The 20,749-nt window shown below is 51.5% G+C and overlaps 1 protein-coding gene and 1 long non-coding RNA gene across 3 annotated transcripts in view; one reads left to right on the top strand and one right to left on the bottom strand.

Moving 5' to 3' along the window:
• Window positions 1-3,941: 3,941 nt before the first annotated feature.
• On the bottom strand, window positions 3,942-11,618 carry LOC138516953 (uncharacterized). Its single transcript, XR_011282333.1, has 2 exons — window positions 11,397-11,618; window positions 3,942-4,434 (listed from the first exon to the last, which is right to left on the bottom strand). It is a non-coding gene; the product is annotated as an uncharacterized lncRNA (long non-coding RNA).
• A 1-nt stretch (window position 11,619) lies between these two features.
• Window positions 11,620-20,749, top strand: part of LOC138516952 (uncharacterized) — a 73,813-nt gene continuing 64,683 nt past the window's right edge. For both annotated transcript variants that reach the window (XR_011282332.1, XM_069632431.1), the window contains exon 1: window positions 11,620-11,944. Coding sequence is in view for 1 of the 2 variants with exons in the window: in XM_069632431.1 (XP_069488532.1) it covers window positions 11,869-11,944 (76 nt within the window). In the remaining variant the exon portion in view is untranslated. The remainder of the gene's footprint in view (window positions 11,945-20,749) is intronic.

Below are 20,749 nucleotides of genomic sequence, written 5' to 3'. Positions count from 1 at the left end.
GGCTGGCTATGGTCAGTCACCGACCGTGGTGAAGGGGTTTATGTGTGTGTCTACTGAGAGTCTGTGTGCGAATATTACACGCACGGAGGGGCCCCATTCAGCGATCCAGAAGAAAAAAAACAAGTAACTGAAAAGAAAGACAGAGGAGACAGAGGAAAGAGACTGAGGAATGCATTCCTAGCACCTAACGTCAAACAGTAAACACACAGGGCCAGCTCCAAACAGGAGGATATTCCTCCAACCAGGGCAGTTTCTAGCCAACTTGGTGCCCAGGGCGAAACACCAGAATGTGCCTCCTCCCCCGACTGGCACACGTCACTCCCAAACTATACCTATGTGTCGGGCGAAGAAACCCATCCTGAGAATGAATAAATAATTGCTGTGTAAAAGAAACTGGTTTCATTACATTGTAATCCAAGTACTTTACAGACGAATTCTAATGTGAAAACAGCTGTTGCTGTCCAAGCAAATGGTTTTTCTGTCACTTGCTCTTAGGGAAGGCCATTGCCTGAATGCAGTTTCAAACTGTCCATACTGGCACACTCCAGTGTGACCAGCCTACCTGTGTCTGAAGGCCCACTGGGCCTGTGTTGCAGGTGTTCTATTTGTACCACCTCACCTGTATTTCACAAGCAGCAATACTAGACTAACCATATGAATTTTCTGATGGAAGGTTATCATTTCAAGATAGACATGTCTGGTACACTCTTATTCTACTCTTTCAAAATACCTCTATGAGAGTGGGAAAGGGGACAGATAGCACCAGTGAGGCTTCCTGTACGCTTTGCATTAAATCACAGAGCCTTTCAGGACTAGAACAGTGATCAGAGATCTCTATATTGGATAAGCAAATCTGTGATAAAAGGATTGTATGTGTGAATCTCTAAATTCATAACAGGTGCATGGCTTGGTGCTCACATCACTGTTCACAACACTCACCCCAACATTAAAATGCTTGTGGGAGCGAAAACCAGCTGTCTTTTAGTTTCTTTTTCAGGGTCCTTTGTCAATGAGCGGACTCTGTTTTTCTCTCCCACTCGCTTTGGACGTTAATTGAATATGTCAGAACCAGCAGAATAAGAGACGGACTGCATTAAAAAAGCAGGTGTGTTAGAAATGTTCACACCACATCACTTACTAACCCCAAGACACCAAAAGTTGTCTTTTGATATTTGCAATGTTTTAGGTAATGCTGGTAAATGTTATCACTGATGTGAATGAACTGTGGTATTGAGTCAATGTTTTATGTATGAATTTATACTGTGTTATACTTGTCTTTATGATAATATAATAAATACATTTTTGTTTATGAGAGAAAAGGGGGGTCATTACGAGGTTGGAGATAAGTAACCGTCCTTACCGGCATGGAGCAAATACTGTGTCCATGTAGTAAAGAGCCAGCTAATAGAGGGCTATTACGAGTTCACGTGCACGAGCTTAGTGGCATGCCGGTAACGACATTACCAGCATGCCGCTAAAGTCCAAATAATTGCCCTTTGCGGCATCAAGAAAAGCACAGACAGCACAACCGCCGGCATCCTCCTCTTAATAAAGTGACCAGCATCAATGGATACAGCATTAGCGGGCACCACTATCAGTGGTGATCGCTAATAGCAGTGCCTGTAAATAAGCGGTACCGGAAGTATCGTTATCGCACAGGAACGGGAAAGAGCATGACAGCCATCTTGAAAAACACAATCCATTGCCATCCTGACCACACAGGATCTGGAGCCTTTTTCTGTCTACAGATATCTACCATCAACACCTGCATCATGCCCAAGGCTGTAAAAGAAAGTGCTTTCCGGTAACGCAAAGAGCGCTTCAATGAGGATGAACTGACTATGCTGGCAGAGACACTGGCAGACAATGCAGAGGTTGTTTTTGCAAACAGCCGCAAGAGGGAGGTACAGATAAAAAAGAAAGAGATCTGGCAACTTGTTGGCCAGAAAGTCAGTGCCGTAGGCAACACCGCCCACACCATCAAGGATGTCCGCAAGCTTTCTGTGGCATCATTCGGGGGTAGGGTGGGGACAGAAGTGTTGAAAAGGAACCCTGGCGTGTTTGTTCTTGGCCAGGGTTTTTCCACATTCTTGACTGTTCAAAGGGTCTGGTGGCCATGGGGTCCGTTTCCAAGCCTGAGGGTCAGGTCAGGAACATTCTGTCCGCAAACCGGAGCCAGGCCAGGCCAGGCCAAGGCTACTGGCGGTGGTCCTAGCTCACCCACAAAGCTAAGCCGGTGGGAGGAGATCTGCGCCAGCACGATTGGCATTGAGGCCATAGAAGGTGTGGGCGAGATGGAGCGTGGCGCCACTCATCGGCGGATGGAGGTGAGTGTCCTAAGAAAACACTATAATGCAAAGTATGAGGATAGTCCACCATTTTGTCCGTCCAAAGAGGTAATGCATGGCCCAATACATACACATTGACACATCCCTGCCTAGAGGCCGTCCGCAGCACAGACACATTCACATGCATGCGGCATGGCAATGCCATACCTGACACACACCAAACAAATATGAAAATGTCATAAGTCACACTGCACGCAGTCCACAACAGAAATGCATGTCACCTGGCATACGCCAGCTCCAACATGAGTGACCCTGACGGATGCCTACATGCTCCACCCATATAGCAAGCATCGTGATCTTCAAAACTCCACTGCCTAATCCCCCCCTGATGTGTAGAGGAGCAATAATGCAAATGTATGCATGATGCTTGTCAAACCATCACTTATGCTGTCCCTCTCTTGGTCCCCCACAGGCTCAGATCCTGACAGTGAGGCCTGGGACTCACCCCCACACGCAACTACTCCCCGGAAGAGGGCCAGGGATGAAGGCAACAGGCCTTTCAAATCGAAAGGCCCACACAAGCCACAGCAGGCACTGAAGTTTCAAACAGCACAGGATGCCACGACACTGGTGTCGCTAAGGCCCATTGCCACAGTCCCCACAACACCTGTGTCACCTGCACAGGAGACAGTGGGTGATGGGGCACATTCAGCAGAGAACAGCACTGTTGGGGAGGCGGCAGCCACGGCACCCCAGACAGACGATGATGCGGAGGGCCAGGTGTGTGTTCCTGTTGAAGGCGACTCCTCGGACCTTCCTGCAACACCAAGTCCCGCACCATCCCCCCAGGTCACACCTGTCTACTCCTACCATGACACCACACCAGAGCAGTCTGGAGGGGAGGCCATAGAAGGGAGCATGAGTCCCACATAGGAGTCACATGGATTTAGGGTTGTCACACATGCACCCTCCAGCTACACCGGTGTACAGGCGGGGGGTGCAGCAGATAGGACACGCAGTGCAGCGCCAGGAGGAGCTCACAGCCCTAGTGAGGCAGTTTGTTGCAGACAGTGCCCAGGCAAGGCAGGAGCGGCGCGACAACACTGCTTCCCTGAGGCAGGACATTGAGGCAAGCACCACAAGATTATGCGAGGAGGTGTCTGCATTGAGGCAGGTCCTCTCCCGCATTGCGGATTCCATGGGAGCTGAGCGTCCGGCCCCCAGACTAGAGCAAGCGTTCACCCCTTCTTCATCCAGCTCCACCCAAACCAGCCCCCTATGCAGATCAGCGTGCACCTCGCGCCGATTGGACATGCCGCCACCATGTGCAGGAAGTGGAAGGTTGTAGATGGGGGAGCCTGATTAAGGCAATAGATGCGGACACATGAAGCATTTGCTTGGACACCATGTGTGGGGTAGTTGTGGCGAGAGGGGGAGAGGGGAGAAGGTGTGTGGGGAAGTTGTCGGGGGAGGGGGAAGGGAGAGAGGGTGTGTGGGGGAGTTGGGGGAGGGGGGGCAGCGAGGGTCTGTGGGGGAGTTGTGGGGGGAGGGGGCGGGGGGAGAAGGTGTGTGAGGTGGAGGGTTTGAGCATTAATTGTATTGGACAGTTTAATACACGTTGTGTAAAAAAAAAAGAACTTCAGTGGATATTCCTTATTGCATATGTGTCATTTATTGATGTACAGTGCAGTGTACATGTACTCCCACACCCAGTGCCCTCTGTCCCACTTTCCTGTCACCCTCTGCACCCATGTGTGTTAGAAATATTGTGCAATCACTGACTGAAGCTTAGCACGTCCTTCATGTGCATCGGCACCGCTATGATGTGCGCCCACATCTTCTTCCTCCCCTTCATCATCACCAGGTGGTTGCAGTTCAATGTCAGGGGGCAGGGGCACATTCCGTCGGATACACATGTTGTGCAGCATGACACATGCCATGATGATCTTGGCCACCTTCTCATGCTTGTAGAGGAGTGCCTCACCCGACCGGCTAAGGCAGCGAAACTGTGCCTTCAACAGGCCAAAGGTCTGCTCGATGACCACACGGGTACAGGTATGGGAACGACTGTAGTCCTCCTCGTGCCTGTTCTGCGGGTCTCGGACAGGGGTGAGGAGCTACGGCTTCAAGGGATAGCCACTATCACCTGCATGAGAGGCAATAAAAGTTATGTTAGTCGATTCATGATGGACAGCTGTACTTGTCACACATGCCTGCAGATAATTAATAGTCACATGCACATGTCCCTGGTTGTGTGCACACATTTCTCATGCCCTCAATGTGTTCTGTGCCATGGACTTATGGTGTGGGTTGCATCTTCAAGATGATACACGCTGTAAACTGCCTTGATGTTGCTCATGCAACTTACCAAGCAGCCAGGCACGTCATCCTGCATGTCGCTCCATGTAGCGTGGTAGCGTGGAGTTCCGCAGGACCATTGAGTCATAAGTTCATCCGGGATATCGGGCACAACAATGTGTGATGATCTTGCTGGCGTCACATACCATCTGCACATTGATGGAGTGGTATTGCTTGCGATTGCGGTACACCACCTCCATGGCATGCGAGACCACCAACTCCACGTGGTTGCAGTCGAGGGCACCTATGCAATTTGGCATGCCTGCCAGTGCGTGGAAGCCAACTTTTGTATCAGAAATCTCCTGGGGAGTCCGTGGTAGGGATATGTAGTCCCTTGTGTGCTTGAGGAGGGCATCCAGCACTTGGTTCAGCATGCGAGAAAATAAGGGTTGTGATATGCCATGCATGTGCCCCACTGTGTGCTGGTAGGTGCCTGTGGCAAGGAAGTGGCGCACCGACACTACCTTCAGTAGAGAGGGGATGGCGGTGCGTATTTCAATGAGGCTGACAATGTCGTTGTGTATCATGTGCACAATGGTGGTGATGGTGTCCTGGTCCAGACGGTAAAGGGTGTGGATCTGCTCAGGGGTTAGGTTGAATGGACTGGCTCTGATGCGAGGGATTGGGGGCTGCTTGCGCGATACCACTGGCTGCACTGGTGGTGCATGCTGGGCCTGTCTCACCCGCCTTCTCCTCCTGCATCTCCTCTGTGGTGCCTGCTGTTGTTGTTGCTGGTGTGGCAATGCAAGCATGTCCTCCAGCCCCAGTATTGATACTACTAGTGGAATCATTTTGGTGTGGGAAGGGGTGGGATGTGTGGGTGTGCTCCTTTTGTGCTGGCCCAGACTCCATTGCCTCCACCTGTGCTGATTGTGTGCACCTGTGGCAGTTGGGAACACTGAACATAGCAGTTTACGGGTGCTTCACGATGCCGGTATTGCCGGCATGCCGGTATCCCGTATTAGCGCCTTCATGATGCCAGTATTTGCATGTCCGCCTGACTTGTGCTGTCCTCCTGTTAGCGGCATCCCGGTATTGCCGGCCTGAAGGCTTGCGTGACCCCGCCCATGCCGCTATGAGCGGCAATGTTATTAGCGGCGCCTCTAATAACAGGTTCTTGGGTTGGAATAGCCCAGAGCGGTATGAGGTGCCGGTGATCCTTTACCGGCACCGTTTTTCCATTACCTCCAAGCTCGTAATGACCCACAAGGTCTTTTTGGATGATGTAATGCTGCAAGTGTAATGCTTCCATGTGCTTTGGAAGGGTACCACTGTTAGCAGGTGTGTTGGTGAGGAAGGGGTAACCATTTGCCTTTTTGTGATATTGATCTTGTGGCACAGTGCCTGATGTGGGGGCAATGTGTCAGTGGGGATCCGTGGTATGTGAAGGGTGAACCGTTTGTGAGAGGGGTTGGGGGTGATGTAGTGTGTGGTGGTAGTGTTGGTGTGTTCTAGCAGTGAGTGTATGTGGGGGGCAGTGTGTGTGCATGTCAATGTGTGGTGGACAGTGTGAGTGTGGGGGACAATGTGTGTGGGGGGTCAGTGGGTGTATTGTGAAGTGTGTCTGTATTTGTTGAGGAAGTATGTGTTGGGCAGTGCATTTGGACAGTGTATGTGACTGTGTTAGTGGGCAATGCATACATGTGAGATGCTGGTGAATGAGTATGAGGAGAAGTATGCAGGGGCAAGCTGTGGAGACAGGGTGGGGAGATGCATTGTGTGGCCAGTGTGTCTCTGGAGAATATCTGTTGGCAGTGTATGTGGGGGAGAGTGTGCATGTGTGGGGACAGTATGTTTGGGGTATTGTGTGGGTGATAGCAGTATGTGGGTGGGGCAGTGTTCGTTGTATGGCCAGTGTTTGTGTTAGTGGGCAGTCGGTGCATGTATGTTTGGGCATTGTGTGTGTGTAGCCGGGTGTAAGTGTGTGCAGGTAATGTATGTGTGGGTGGGCAGTGTGCAGAGGTCACTGTGTAGTGGTGCAATACATGTATTGGGGCAGTAGGCATTGGACAGTCAGTGTGTGTTTGTGGGGGAAGTGTGTGTATGATGGTAGTGTATATGGGGCATTCTTCCAGTTTTCGAGGGGACAGTGTGGAGGCAGTATGTGCATGGAGCAGTTTACAGTGTGTAAGGGCAATGTATGTCGGGCAGTCAGTGTGTGTAGGAGTGGGGTCAGTGTGCGTGGGAGGGAGCATCAGTGGTCAGTTTCTGAGTTGGTGCATGTGTGGGATGAGTTTGGAGGGGGCAGTCGGAGGGTTGGGGTGATGTGTGTGAAAAAAGGGTCAGTGTTTGCAAGGGTGGAAAATGAGTGTGGGCAGTGTGAGTGGTGGCGCAGTCCATGGGGGGGGGAGCTTTGTGTGTGGGGAAGGTATGGTATGTAATGTTTATTTGTAAGGCGCCTATACACAAAGCAAGTGTTTCAAAGCGCACAAGGAGGGTGGGAACGAACAAGGGGGAAAAAACAACAATCATTCAGAGCCCTTGACTTGCTGAACGATACAAATCTGCACAGGCAGAGTAAGTGCAAATGATACAATGAACAGTGGAGATAACAGCAAATAGGTCTGATGACTGAGGGACAACAATACTCGGTGGGGGGGGGGGCAAGGGAAGACAGACGATCTTCAAGGCATCATACATTCAGATCGTGCAAGTGCACAGACGGTACAGGAGAATGGAGGGGGGAGGACAAGTGCAGGGGGGGGTGTCCAAGTGCACCCAGTCAGTCAAAAGCTGGGGTAAGTGCTGAGAGATGCCCCTCTCATGGGTCATTGACCAAGTGCAGCAACAATGAGGCAAGTGCAAGGCCCGGAGGCAAGTGCGAGAGGACTGGCAAGGGTGCCAGGGACCTGTAAGACTCTGAGGTACACCCGGCGGCCAGTCAGCATGCTGTGCGGAAAAGGAGGGAGGGGGGGATAGAGCAGAGATAGAGGTTAGCAGGGTAGAGGGAGAGAGAAGGAATGTCTTAAGGAGTTTCCGGAACTTAAGGAGATCAGGCTCAAGACGGAGGGCGACAGGGAGGCTATTCCATAGGGAGGCCCCTGCTGAGGATAAAGATCTCCCTCTAAATCTCTTCTTGGAGAACCGGCTCACTCGCAGAAGGTTGGAGGTAGATGAGTGGAGGGCTCGTGAAGGACAATATTTAGGTAGCCATTGCTGCAGATAGGTAGGTCCCAGGCCCCAGAAAACATTGTGGACAATGCAGAGGGTCTTGAATTTGATCCTTGCAGCCACGGGGAGCCAGTGGAGGGATTTCAGTGCCGGGAGATGCGCTCCCTGGGCTTGAGGCCAAGGATAAGTCGTGTGGTTCTGTTCTGGATGAGTTGCAGAGGGCGCAGAGCAGAGGCAAGGAGGTTGAGAAAGAGGCTTTTGAAGTAGTCAAGCCTTGAGAGAACCAGGACTCTGGAGACAGTGAGCCGCTGGGGGAAGGTGAGAAAAGGAAGAATACCTCTGAGGAAGTGCAGTTGGTAGTTGGACTTTTTAGAAATGTCCGAAATATGAGTGGAGAAGGAGAGAGTGGAATCGGAGATGACCCCAATGTTTTTTGCCTCGAAGCTGGGTGCGGGCGCAGGGCCAAGGGAGGCCGGCCAGAGTGAGAGTGGGAAAGCTGTAGCAGGAGTCGCAATGCAAGCAATCCCAATCTATCTTGTGTTGAGGCAGAGGTCATTTGCAACACACCATGACTGAATTGCGGACAATCAGATATGAGTGAGGTACAGGAGGTGGCTGAGGCTAGCCTGAAGGAGAGCTGCATGTCTTCCGCATAACACTGTAAGTTAGAGATGAAAGTGGCAATCACACGTGCCAGGGTAGCCATGTAGACATTGAAGAACCAGGAGGATAGGTTAGAACCCTGGGGAACGCCACAGGTTGAAAGAGTGATAGTAGAGAGAAAGGACCCAAGTTCCACCTGGGATCGGAGGTCAGAAAGGAAGGAGGGTTACCCATGCCAAATCCTAACCTGTGATCCCCAGGGTGTCACATAGACGTGCAATCAGGATGTTGTGCTTTACTGTGTCAAAGGCAGAGGAGAAGTCAAGAAAATGAGGACAGAGGGAGAATTAGAGTCAGGATTTGAGAGCAGGTCTTCACAGGTGTTCAGAAGAACAGTTTCCGTGCCTCTGGATGCTCTAAAATCAGACTGGTTGTGGAGGCAACCAGCAGATTCAGTGTGGAGGGTGAGCTGGGAGATAGCCAGCTTCTGTAGGGGTTTACCCAGGAAAGGGGTGATGGGGATTGGGTGGTAGTTTGCCGGAATGGAGGGGTCGGCAGAGGGTTTCTTAAGCAGAGGGTGCACAAGGGAGTGCTTAAGAGAGGTTGGGAAAACTCCAGTGGAAAAAGAGAAATTGCCGAGATCAGCCAAGGCTGGAGCGAGAGAGTCAATTTTGTCCTTAGTGGTTTTAGAGGGGCAGGACTCTACCTGTTTGGATGAAGCCATAATAGACCGGACTTGCCTGGCGACCTTATCAGGTGCGATGGGAGTGAGAGAAGAGAGGAGACGTGGTGGAGGGGCCGAGGGAGGCTCCAGAGGTGTTGGTGTATGATGTGGTGTGGAAGTGAGAGAGGAGAGGGTGTCTTGGGTTTTAAGAATGCAGAGTCAGTTATTGCCTTTGAAGGAGGGGGCAGGCCTGTCTGTCATATGATCCGCCTGATGCATTCCATTTCCATTCCGCTGCTCTGCACTTGCGTTTAAGGGCAGCCAGATCAGAGTCGTACCAAGAGTTGCACTTTTTGGAAGGCTTCAGTCGGACCCTCGTGACAGGGGCAAGAGTATTGAGAGTGTTGGAGATAGAGAGATTGAAGTTAGTGAGGGATGTGTCAGGATGGGAGTCCACTGTAGGGGTAGGAGGAGGAGAGTACGTGGAGGCAAAGGCAGCTGCTGTCACTCTTTTCATGGGTCTGGTGACTTTGAAACAGAGTGGTCGCGCCAGGTGTGTCGATGCGATAGGAGAGGAGAGAGTGGTCCATCCAAGAGAGAGAGGAAGTGGGGGGGGCTAGAGAGAGGGATGTCGGTAGAGATTAAAGCATCCAAAGTGTGGCCCGCTGTGTGTGTGTGGAGCCAGACGGTAAGATGGAGAGGGAGAGAGAATCGCATAGGTTGCGGCAATGTCCTGATGAGTCAGGAGAGTCCAGATGGATGTGGAGATCTCCTAGCAGGAGGAGTTGGGAAAAGGAGGAAAGTAGAGAGGAGGCCAGGTCAGCCCATTCCGAGAGGACGAGAGTGGACTGTCCTGGTGGCCGATAGACAGAGGAGAGAAGATTTAGGAGAGAGTGAGACTAGGCACTCGAAGGAGGAGTAGGCCTGAGTCCGGGAAGATCAGTGCCACAGTATGTGTGTGGGGAGCATTGTTTGTAGTGGAAGTGAGTGCGCAATCTGTGCGGGTGGCAATCAGTGTGTGGTGAAGTGGATATGTGGAGGGGCAGTGTGCTGTGTCTGTGTTTTGTGGAAGCTCCATATATCTCAGTAATTAGTTCAGGAAAAAAGGGCCCAAACTACCCAGCTCCAAAAACGGACAAAAAAGGTTAAACAATAAATATTTTTTAAAAAACGAACGAAGAAAGAAACCAAAAGGACTTCTCCTGTCAGCACGGCCCCCAGGGATCGGTGGTGGTGTGCGGGACTTCAAAGGGGGAGCCAATCATTGACCCCGGTGAGGTCACATGTCATGCTCCCTCTAGTGCCAATCAGCTGCACAGCCCAGGCTTGCTGGTGAATCTGTGAGGCACACCACAGTAAGTCTGCAGTGGCAGCATTGTGGGCTGGGGTGGGGGGGTGACATATCACACAGGCTTTAGCATTGCTATGGGTGTTGACAGTGGGTACAAATAAGCAACCATAGGCAGGCTGTGTGTCCCTCCTCACATGCCAGGCTCTTCATATCTCCTATTCCCATGTCCATAGTTTAGGCTTTTATAAAATTATAAAGGAGGACCTAATGGTTGACAGAGGGTTAGTATGGATGGAGACACCAAGCAGCAGACAGGGGAGGGGGTCAAGTACCCAAGATACTCGGTAGGTATGAGATGAAAGGGAGAAGAGCCACCATAAAAGGGTAGTGAAACAAGGCTTTAAGTGGGCCAGGGCTCACCCGGGAACAGTCCTGCCAGTCTCCAAAAGATGCTAGTTAGCTGGGACCTCTCCCTCACCAGTCCCAATCATTATTTGAGTGCGCATGGCTGATGCGTGCTCATCTGTCTGCTGGGGAGGGGCTAAAAAAAAGGATTACTTTATGTATTTTGTTAAGCGGCAGTCGGCCATTGTGCAAGCTGCCTGTCCCTCGCCCCCACCCTCCACCCCATCATCCCTCAACTAAGTCCTCACCACTGAAATGATCGTCTACCCATCTCGCAACTAAGTAAGCATACTGTAACAGCGCCACGATGCCCAAGGGCCGTTGTGCGCTTTATACATTTAAAAAAATGGTGGATCCTTACACCTCCCACACTCCTATAGATGATCTCCTGGGTCTTATCTGATACAGACTCTACCCATCTTCTATAAATAACGAATCTAGCACTCCACAATCTGGAGGCTGCCCATATGGCTAACCTTCCCAATCAGTACCAACCACAAACAATGTATCATATCATCACGCAGGCAAAGGGTGCTCCCGCCCTGCACCCATCAACACTAAAGGGTTCTGCGTCTGCCTTCCCGCTACCCGCCTAACACCCCCTGCCCTCCTTTCTTACAGAGCCATGCCCAGCGAGGCCAACATGATGGGCACGAGAGCGCATAGGACCACTTACATTATCTGCAACCTGCAGCAGCTCTCCAGATATGTAGGACTACGAATCCCATGAGCTCTCACGGATGACAACACTGACTAGTGTTGATGGGAGTTGCAGTCCAGAGCATCCCCAGCGGTAAAGGCTGCAAGACACAGGAGCGAGCAGAGGACGAGGACGAGGCTGGGGCCTGGGGCCCGGGGCCCATGATCGGAGAAAAGCTTGTTAGGGACTTTCTAACTAGAAGGAAAGTGTCCTTCGCACACTCCTCGCGGGAACAGGTTTCTGTGGGCTGAGGCGCCTGGCCAATGAGAGCAGGCCTGCCCTCCCCCCTGCCGCCCCCACCACGACACACCTGTCCAGCCAATCCGCGGATAGTCATGTGAGGAGCGCTTCCCATACTTATCATCTCAGCTGTCGCATCAGTCGCAAGCAGCCGGGAATCGTGAGGGTCTGAGGATAGCAGCGTCGAGTACACGGAGGGCTTCCAGCCATGTGCAGCCAGCAGCAGGGCCCCCTCTGCCTCCTCCTCCTCCTGGCGGGGTTCCTGTTCACCCGGCCCGCCGCAGGTATTGGGCGAGGGGTAGGGTGCAGGGTACAGCATTTGGCCCTCATTACCAACGCGTGACCCTTGTGTAGTTCCTTCCTTCCTTTCATCGCTTGCATAGGAGGGGTCCTCGGCAGTGGCGTCGCTAGAGGGTAGGGGCTGGGGGGCACCCCCCTGAAATCATGTGCCCCACCTACCTAAGTCGAGCAGTGACTGTGTTCTCTGGTAGTGCTATTATTTGTGACACTCACTGAGGCCAATGTCTGCAGATCAGAAGGCAATACTCCTTTTGTCTCAAAGAGAGCAGTGATGAGCAGCTCGCAGCCCCCCCCCCCCATCAGAACGTAGCCATGAAACTGCCTGGGCCATTAGTCACTGAATGGTCTCGTGCCTGCATTCTGATGGGTGGGGGGCCTCTCTGCAGGAGTGCCTGTGACGTCACACATTACCTTTCTTAGGCGGCCCCCCTACTTTTGTCTTTGGCCCCCTCTGTGCCCCTCCTAAATTTGATTCCTGGCGACGCCACTGGTCCTTGGGTGAATGATACTTTTGTATGCCATGCACCCTGGTGTGGTGGCGTTTCTATGTTAGTAAGCACAGAGCACGTGGTGCGAGTCAGCTGACACCAGGCCGTGGGCCAAGCCCTTCTCGCATGGTATGATGCAAGTTCTTGGGGGGAGGAGAGAGAAGGAGGGCCCCAGCACCCTATTCCCCGCCCCACACGTAAGGGACACTCGCACAGCAGTGATAAAAGGTACACACGTGTGCTTATGTTATGTTAATTGTATTTGGACCGTGCACCGTCACTACTGCTGTGGTCCCCAGTCGCTCTGGCGGATCTAAAAAGGAGGGTGTCAAGACAGGGGGAGACTGGGAGGGGGGTTAGAGTGTAGTGGGAAAAGTCAAGTGAAAGTTGTGATGTCCTCTTGGCTGCTTCAGTTCGGTTTGCACCATTCGCTGAGCTTAAATACGGTTTTTAATCGTGCGGGAATTCCCATGTGTTGTGGCGGGGTATGTGTTGTTAGTCTGTTGTTGCAATGTGGTGAAGTGCGTGCGGATTGCTGTGCAGAGAGGTGGTTGTGTGAGTTTCTGTATGTTTATTATGCGGAAAGTTGACATTTTAAGGTACAGTTATAATGTTGCTTTTATTATAAATTTTTGTTATTTATCTGTTTCTCCTCTGCTTCGCACTTTCCACCTCTCCCCCTTCCATCCACTTTTCTCCTCCTCCCCCTCTCCCATGCACTTGCGCGTTCTCAATGTCACTGGTCCTAGTAGGATCGCTGTTTTGTTCTCCCTTGTTCCCCTCCCTTGCCTTGTCGCGCTCTGAAACACTTGTGTACGAGCGCAATAGAAAAAAATACCAATCAATCAATGGTCAAGTGTTCGTCGATTTCCTATTATCCTGTGTGTTTGGTTCTCTACTTTGACAGCCTAGTTGGCAGGCGTGTTGCGTAGTCGGGGCTCTCTTTTGTGTGGCCCCAGTGGCTTGTGTATCCAACTCATTTCCGCTACTTCCCCTGCCCTGCGGCAGGTGTAGTTTTGGTCACAGGACTTGTCCCTTACTGCCCATCCTGCTGGGTTGTCCCTACCTATCCAAGTAACCTTTAGGATTGGTGGCGTGTAGGCCTGGGTGGGCGGTGCGCACCTACCCCCGCTTTTATAATGAGGGGCAGGTTAGGGATTATGGTTTCCTACGGGTATTCGCGGTTTCGTTGTGGTCCTTTCTTCCTGGTTGCTTCCTCCTGAATCTGGAGCAAAGAGCCAGGTTTTGAGTAGTTTTCTGAACTCCAAATGACCCCTTGTGTTGCGTAGGTTATTCCAGGATAAGGTTGCCAGGTGAGTGAAAGATGATCCTCCGAGTTTTCTTTTGTTGTAAGGTTTTGCTATTGTGCGCATGTCGTTGCTTGATCTGAGTGATCTTGTCGGGTGATAGTTGGTTATTTTTTTCTTTAGGAACTCTACTCCCTGGCGGTGGACTGCATAAAGTTGCATAAAGACTTACTGGCAGTTGAGCGGCGTATAGAGCGCTGACCAAAAAGACAAAGCTTATCCTGACCTTTCTTGTGACCTGAAGCAGCGCCCAGGAATGGGAATAGATGGGCCATTTTACGTTAATAGGGGGCTCCCCACATTCCCTTGCTACCCTGTTTGCTAAACTTACTGCATGCAATCTCCCCTAAAACTACAAAATAGACTATTCCAAGTGAAATGCGTCTTGCACTTTACAGACTTACCTCAAACAATAGCACAACCTTTTGTAACCCTTCCTTTTAGTCTATTATCCCAGTGTAACGTTTATATATGTTCTTTGCTTGTCAAACAATTCAATGGGCATGCAATGCTTCCATTCTGCTCACAGCAGGTGTCGGGAACCTTGGATGTGGTGATCTGTCCTCTGATAGAGACTGTGCCACATTCTCAAAATGATTTCCTTGCACCAGCGTAACAAAGGGACAGGTCTGGGGGGAAAGGAGGACAGCAGATTAGATCACCAAGCCCCCTGCTTCCCTCGGCGAAGCTGGTGGGGCTCGGCCGAGAAACCTTTATCGGAGCGGGCTTTCCGCCAAGACCCCAATTTGAATTTCAACAATCTCCAGCCGCCCGGCCCGATTGTTGAAATTCAAATTGGGGTCTTTTTTCACTGTGCCCTCACTCCCTCAGGCAGGGCATGGGGCAAGACTTGCCTTTTCACCCAGCTGTGCATACGTGCGTATGAATGCGGTAGCAATGGCAAGTCCTGGACCCTGACTGCTGACCCTCACCACTGTGCCGCTGTCCTGTGTGCACCTTTATAGTGCGTTCTTCACTGCATTTGCTGTGCCTGTAGCGGTCCCCGGCGGCAGCATTGCAGCCCTGTGTATTGCAGCCCTTTGGGTGTGTGCCATGTGGGCCAACGCCAGGCAGCACTGCAGAGAGAGTGGCCCAGGTAGGAGGATCAGGGGAGTATCCAGCCTTGCAAGAATGGGGGGCGAGCCACGAAAAAAGTCCTGCTACTTCCCCTCCAAATGCAGTGTATGCAATTTCATACGGTCTCATTCGCGCGCCCAAACCGCCCACCCCTGCCCCAACCTACTTTTTTGGTAACATTAGTGGCAGGTGGCATTTTAACCCAACAAAAAAATAAAACTCTAGAATTATTACAGATGCAGGAAACTCGTCTATTAGAGCCTTGTCCAGGCGCTCTGGAGCAAAATGCATACAAGCCTCCTAATTTGCATATGAATTGCACCAACAGAAATGACTACAGAAAAGGACATCGAAGGAGCATCAACAGTTTTCGATACTTGGAGTCCCCAGCGAAGTGACTTTCGAATAAGTTGCCATAAGTAAGCCAAGTGGCAAATAACTTTGTGGTGCAAAATACCTAAATTGCACTATTATTATATAGGGAGAAACTCTACAGTCATTAGGCTTTTTTTAATTTAAATTTAAACTGCATGATATATTAACATAAGCTATGAAGTGAAACACTTAGAGCTGCAAATAAGATACAGAGCGATTAATTGATTTGCCCAGGATCACGCACTTTGGTTAAATGCTGAAACCGGGATGTGGACAGCAACTGAGGCAGTGAATATCCTGTCTCGCCATAGGGTGTCTCCCCTCCACCCCCCCAGAAGCCCGTACCAAGGTGATCCTCCCTCCCTTGTCCACCCCCATGTTTGGGATCCAATAGCGATGGCTCTTCCCTGCCCACCTGAGTACGGGATCCCAGGGGACTAGGTGATGAAACACAGTCTGGTTTTTCATAATACTTTTTTTTTAAAAAGAAAAAAAAGAACATTGGGTAAAAAGCCAAACAGTTTGCAATTGGCGCCTGGGGGCACAGTAGGGCAGGCATGGTATTTTGTACTGGACATCTATGATAGATGTCCAGTAAAAAAAATAAAAATACCATCCCTGGCTCCATAGCACCTCAGAAGGAGAGCTCATTTTGGCTGGTGGGTAGGGGGATTGTGCAACAAATGCCTTTGTTTTACATCCCTCCCTCACCCTCTGCCCCACTCATCAAAATCAGCTCCACGGACCAACACACACACATTAACACAGCAAGCACTCTATCATTCACACGAGCACCCATCACCATACACTCACTCAAAACACAAGCATACATAAATAAAAAATAAATGAACATAAATATACCTTCTGCCCTGGTCCTGAAGTTTCCTCCCCAGCGCTCCTGCATCATGACCAAGAATCGAGAACCAAGAGCTTCCTGGTTCCTGCACATGCGTGCAGGAGCCGGAGCATGGGTGCTGACACCCAGCTCCAGCCTACTCTGTCTGTATGTGCGAGGAGGTACAGGAGCACCCCCCCTCGCACATACAGATATGCAGTTCCCCAGCCAACATTTCCAATGAGCTATGAAAGGCTGGCAAAGCAAAACGCTGCAAGCCTTGCATGGCCCATTAAGCATGTGCAGCTGGGGAACTGAACTGTCAAAGGGAAACCGCATTTCCCTTTGACAGTTCAGCCAGCCCAGGAGCACCCCCTCAGCTAGAAAAAGCAGCTGAGGGAGCGCTCGGTGTTTCACTGGGCTGACTCCTCGGTTCTTCCATAATGAGTGAGGGGGACGCTGGGTAGACGCCCCCTCGCCCATCCTGGATGAGCTGGCCAGGATCTCCCCCCTGGACCGCTCCTCCCTTCCTCACTCCCTGCATAGTCCCTGGGCTCCCCCTACCCTCACAGCCTGCATAGTCCCAGGGACCCCACCTCTCCAAAAATAACCCCAGGGCTCCCCGTGCCACTCAAAAAAACAATCCCACGGCCTGTTAACTTTCGTGCTAATTGTAACTGTGGTAACTCATTGGCTCTCTTCACCACAACATAACAACTGGAGATTTCCTACCTTGTCTTCAGTAGAGAGATGTGGCTAGCAAGAATGAACCTGTTACACCCTCCAGTCGCCTCCGACTCGGCAAATGGAGGATGCTTCAGGGAAACCCTTTGCTAAGGGAAAAAACCCTGGGCGGCTTGAGAGCGCTGAATTAAATTGAGCTTGACAAGACTTCTGCCGCAGCCTCGATGTGGAAACAAATCAGCAAGCAGGTCTCTCCAGGAAGCTATCCTGCAGTTCGCCGATGGCGATGACGTTTCTCGGAAGTGGGATTGTTGAGAGGTTCGGGACCGGAGGTAGCTTTGAGAGAGGAAGAAAACAGGGTCAGTGATGTACAAAGAGAGGACAGGTTGTAGGAAAATGTAAGGGCTTTGATTCCACCTACCCAGTCTGCGTACGAAAATGGATGTTAAAGATAGATTCCCGTGATGAATGATGGGAGATGTAGTTCGGGAATTCCTAATGAATAGACATGAGAGAGAAACAATAAGAGGTAAGTGTTGCGTGGGGATTCCTGTGTGTAGAAATGTGAATCTAATGGTGAGGCGATGTAACCTACGGACTGTAAGCAGGTCTGAAGGCGACTTCCACGGTAAAGAGCTCTTGAACTTAATAGAGTGACGGTGATTGGCAGCAGCCAGTCTACGAAAGAAAGAGGAGGATAGACGGACAGTTTTCAATAAAGTAAGGAGGTGGAAGCTTAGAACCAATTCGGATACTAATACCAGGAATTCCCCTAAGCGAAGACTTACGGAGCGTGACCACCGACAACAGTAGCAATGCGCTGAGTCTTCTATTCCGGAGGTTTAAGTAACGTGATCAAAGCACCAGGCGTAGTTTTCTCAATGGATGGAAAGGGATCCAGCCTTCCATTCGATCCTGCAATGCCATCTTGGGAGAAACGGCGTGAATAGACGGCATGAAGCGCCACCGGCGCAGAAAAGACCACTGTTGTGAATGGTTCGTAACAGGGCCACCACCTGCTCCAAAATAACCCCAGGGCTCCCCCGACCCTCTAGAAAAATAACCCCAGGTCTACCCCACCCACTTCAAAAACAACCCAGAAGACCTCCCCACCTTTTCCACAAACAAGCCAAGGGTATCCCTCCTTACCTCGTATAATCCTGTTCCATTTCGTTCCTGCGACTGGATTGAAACACTCTAGAAGCGCCCTCGCTGGAATGGGATAGAGCGCACGCTTCCAGGATGTCTATTTCCTGGTTCAGCCACTCCCACTGACCCTAGGCCTGGCCCTGTCACACTGAGCATGTGTGACTGAGGCCATGGTAGGATGGGATATGCACAAACGTGCCTGTCCCATCCTATACCAGCTTTTTCTCCTGGTCCCCATTATTTTTTTTTTCCCCCTCCCCGGCTGGGGTCCCACTCCCCATAGTGTGCATAGCACTGCTCTAGAGGTATGAACAGTGGGTGATTTGAAAAAGAGAGGTGAATAAAGCTGAATGTTGTGGAGGTAAATGGCTGAAAGTAATGTTGGTCATTTTGCTGTGTTTCTTTTAGTCTGGATTTGGGGTGGGGCTGACAGTAGAGGGAACCGGAGTTCCTTTATTTGTTTTTCTTTGGTACACTTTGATGCCTGCTTTCATGCCTTTGCTGTCCTCTTGTCGGAACCATTCACAGCTGCTTATCCCCCTACCCCCCACTTCGTCCACTATCGTCCCTGTTCTCCCACCTTTCCCACTATCTGGACTTAGCCGTGGCCCTGAGGCCACTCTCACTCCAGACCCTGGTCACTGGCTTTCTTGTCTCATCATTGCAGTCTGGGGATAGCCGGGCTTGCTTCACTCCAGACCCTGGCCACTGGCTTTCTTCTCGGATCATTGCGTGCTGGGGATATCCGGGTTTGCTTCACTCCAGACCCTGCCCACTGGCTTTCTTCTTGGATCATTGGATGCTGGGGATAGCCGGGCTTGCTTCACCCCCGACCCTGGTCACTGGCTTTCTTGTCTCATCATTGCATGCTGGGGATAGCCGGGCTTGCTTCACTCCAGACCCTGGCCACTGGCTTTCTTCTCGGATCATTGCATGCTGGGGATAGCCGGGCTTGCTTCACTCCAGACCCTGTCCACTGGCTTTCTTCTCGGATCATTGCATGCTGGGGATAGCCGGGCTTGCTTCACTCCAGACCCTGGCCACTGGCTTTCTTCTCTCATCATTGCATGCTCGGGATAGCCAAGCTTGCTTCACTCCAGACCCTGGCCACCGGCTTTCTTCTCTCATCATTGCATGCTTGGGATAGCCAGGCTTGCTTCACTCAATATCCTGGCCACTGGCTTTCGTCTCTCATCATTGCATGCTGAGGATAGCCAGGCTGGCTTCACCGCAGTCCCTGGCCACAGGCATTCTTCTCTCATCATTGAATGTTGGGGATAGCCTGGCTTGCTTAATTCCAGATCTTCTCTCCTCATTGCATGCTGTGGATAGCCAGGCTTGCTTCACTCCAGACCCTGGCCACTGGCTTTCTTCTCGGATCATTGCGTGCTGGGGATATCCGGGTTTGCTTCACTCCAGACCCTGCCCACTGGCTTTCTTCTCAGATCATTGCATGCTGGGGATAGCCGGGCTTGCTTCACTCCAGACCCTGGCCATTGGCTTTCTTCTCGGATCATTGCATGCTGGGGATAGCCGGGCTTGCTTCACTCCAGACCCTGGCTACTGGCTTTCTTCTCGGATCATTGCATGCTGGGGATAGCCGGGCTTGCTTCACTCCAGACCCTGGCTACTGGCTTTCTTCTCTCATCATTGAATGCTGGGGATAGCCGGGCTTGCTTCACTCCAGATCCTGCCCACCAGCTTTCTTCTCAGATCTTTGCATGCTGGGGATAGCCGGGCTTGCTTCACTCCAGATCCTGCCCACCAGCTTTCTTCTCAGATCTTTGCATGCTGGGGATAGCCGGGCTTGCTTCACTCCAGTCCCTGGCCACTGGCTTTCTTCTCAGGTCTTTGCATGCTGGGGATAGCCAGGCTTGCTTCACTCCAGACCCTGATCTCTGGCTTTCTTCTCAGATCATTGCATGCTGGGGATAGCCGGGCATGCTTCACCCCAGACCCTGGCCACTGGCTTTCCTCTCTCATCATTGCATGCTGGGGATAGCCGCGCTTGCTTCACTCCAGACCCTGGCCACTGGCTTTCTTCTCTCATCATTGCATGCTTGGGATAGCCAGGCTTGCTTCACTCAATATCCTGGCCACTGGCTTTCGTCTCTCATCATTGCATGCTGAGGATAGCCAGGCTGGCTTCACCGCAGTCCCTGGCCACCGGCATTCTTCTCTCATCATTGAATGTTGGGGATAGCCTGGCTTGCTTAATTCCAGATCTTCTCTCGTCATTGCATGCTGTGGATAGCCAGGTTTGCTTCACTCCAGACCCTGGCCATTGGCTTTCTTCTCGGATCATTGCGTGCTGGGGATATCCGGGTTTGCTTCACTCCAGACCCTGCCCACTGGCTTTCGTCTCAGATCATTGCATGCTGGGGATAGCCGGGCTTGCTTCACTCCAGACCCTGGCCATTGGCTTTCTTCTCGGATCATTGCATGCTGGGGATAGCCGGGCTTGCTTCACTCCAGACCCTGGCTACTGGCTTTCTTCTCTCATCATTGAATGCTGGGGATAGCCGGGCTTGCTTCACTCCAGATCCTGCCCACCAGCTTTCTTCTCAGATCTTTGCATGCTGGGGATAGCCGGGCTTGCTTCACTCCAGTCCCTGGCCACTGGCTTTCTTCTCAGGTCTTTGCATGCTGGGGATAGCCAGGCTTGCTTCACTCCAGACCCTGATCTCTGGCTTTCTTCTCAGATCATTGCATGCTGGGGATAGCCGGGCATGCTTCACCCCAGACCCTGGCTTTCCTCTCTCATCATTGAATGCTGGGGATAGCCGGTCTTGCTTCACCCCCGACCCTGGCCACCGGCTTTCTTCTCTCATCATTGCATGCTGGGGATAGCCAGGCTTGCAGCACTCCAGACCC

This window comes from Ambystoma mexicanum, chromosome 6q (genome assembly GCF_040938575.1).
Source record: "Ambystoma mexicanum isolate Mex_15411 chromosome 6q, UKY_AmexF1_1, whole genome shotgun sequence".
Classification (NCBI taxonomy): Eukaryota; Metazoa; Chordata; class Amphibia; order Caudata; family Ambystomatidae; genus Ambystoma; species Ambystoma mexicanum.
Note: the sequence above shows the minus strand (reverse complement) of the source record. Positions and strands in the feature narration are given on the sequence as shown.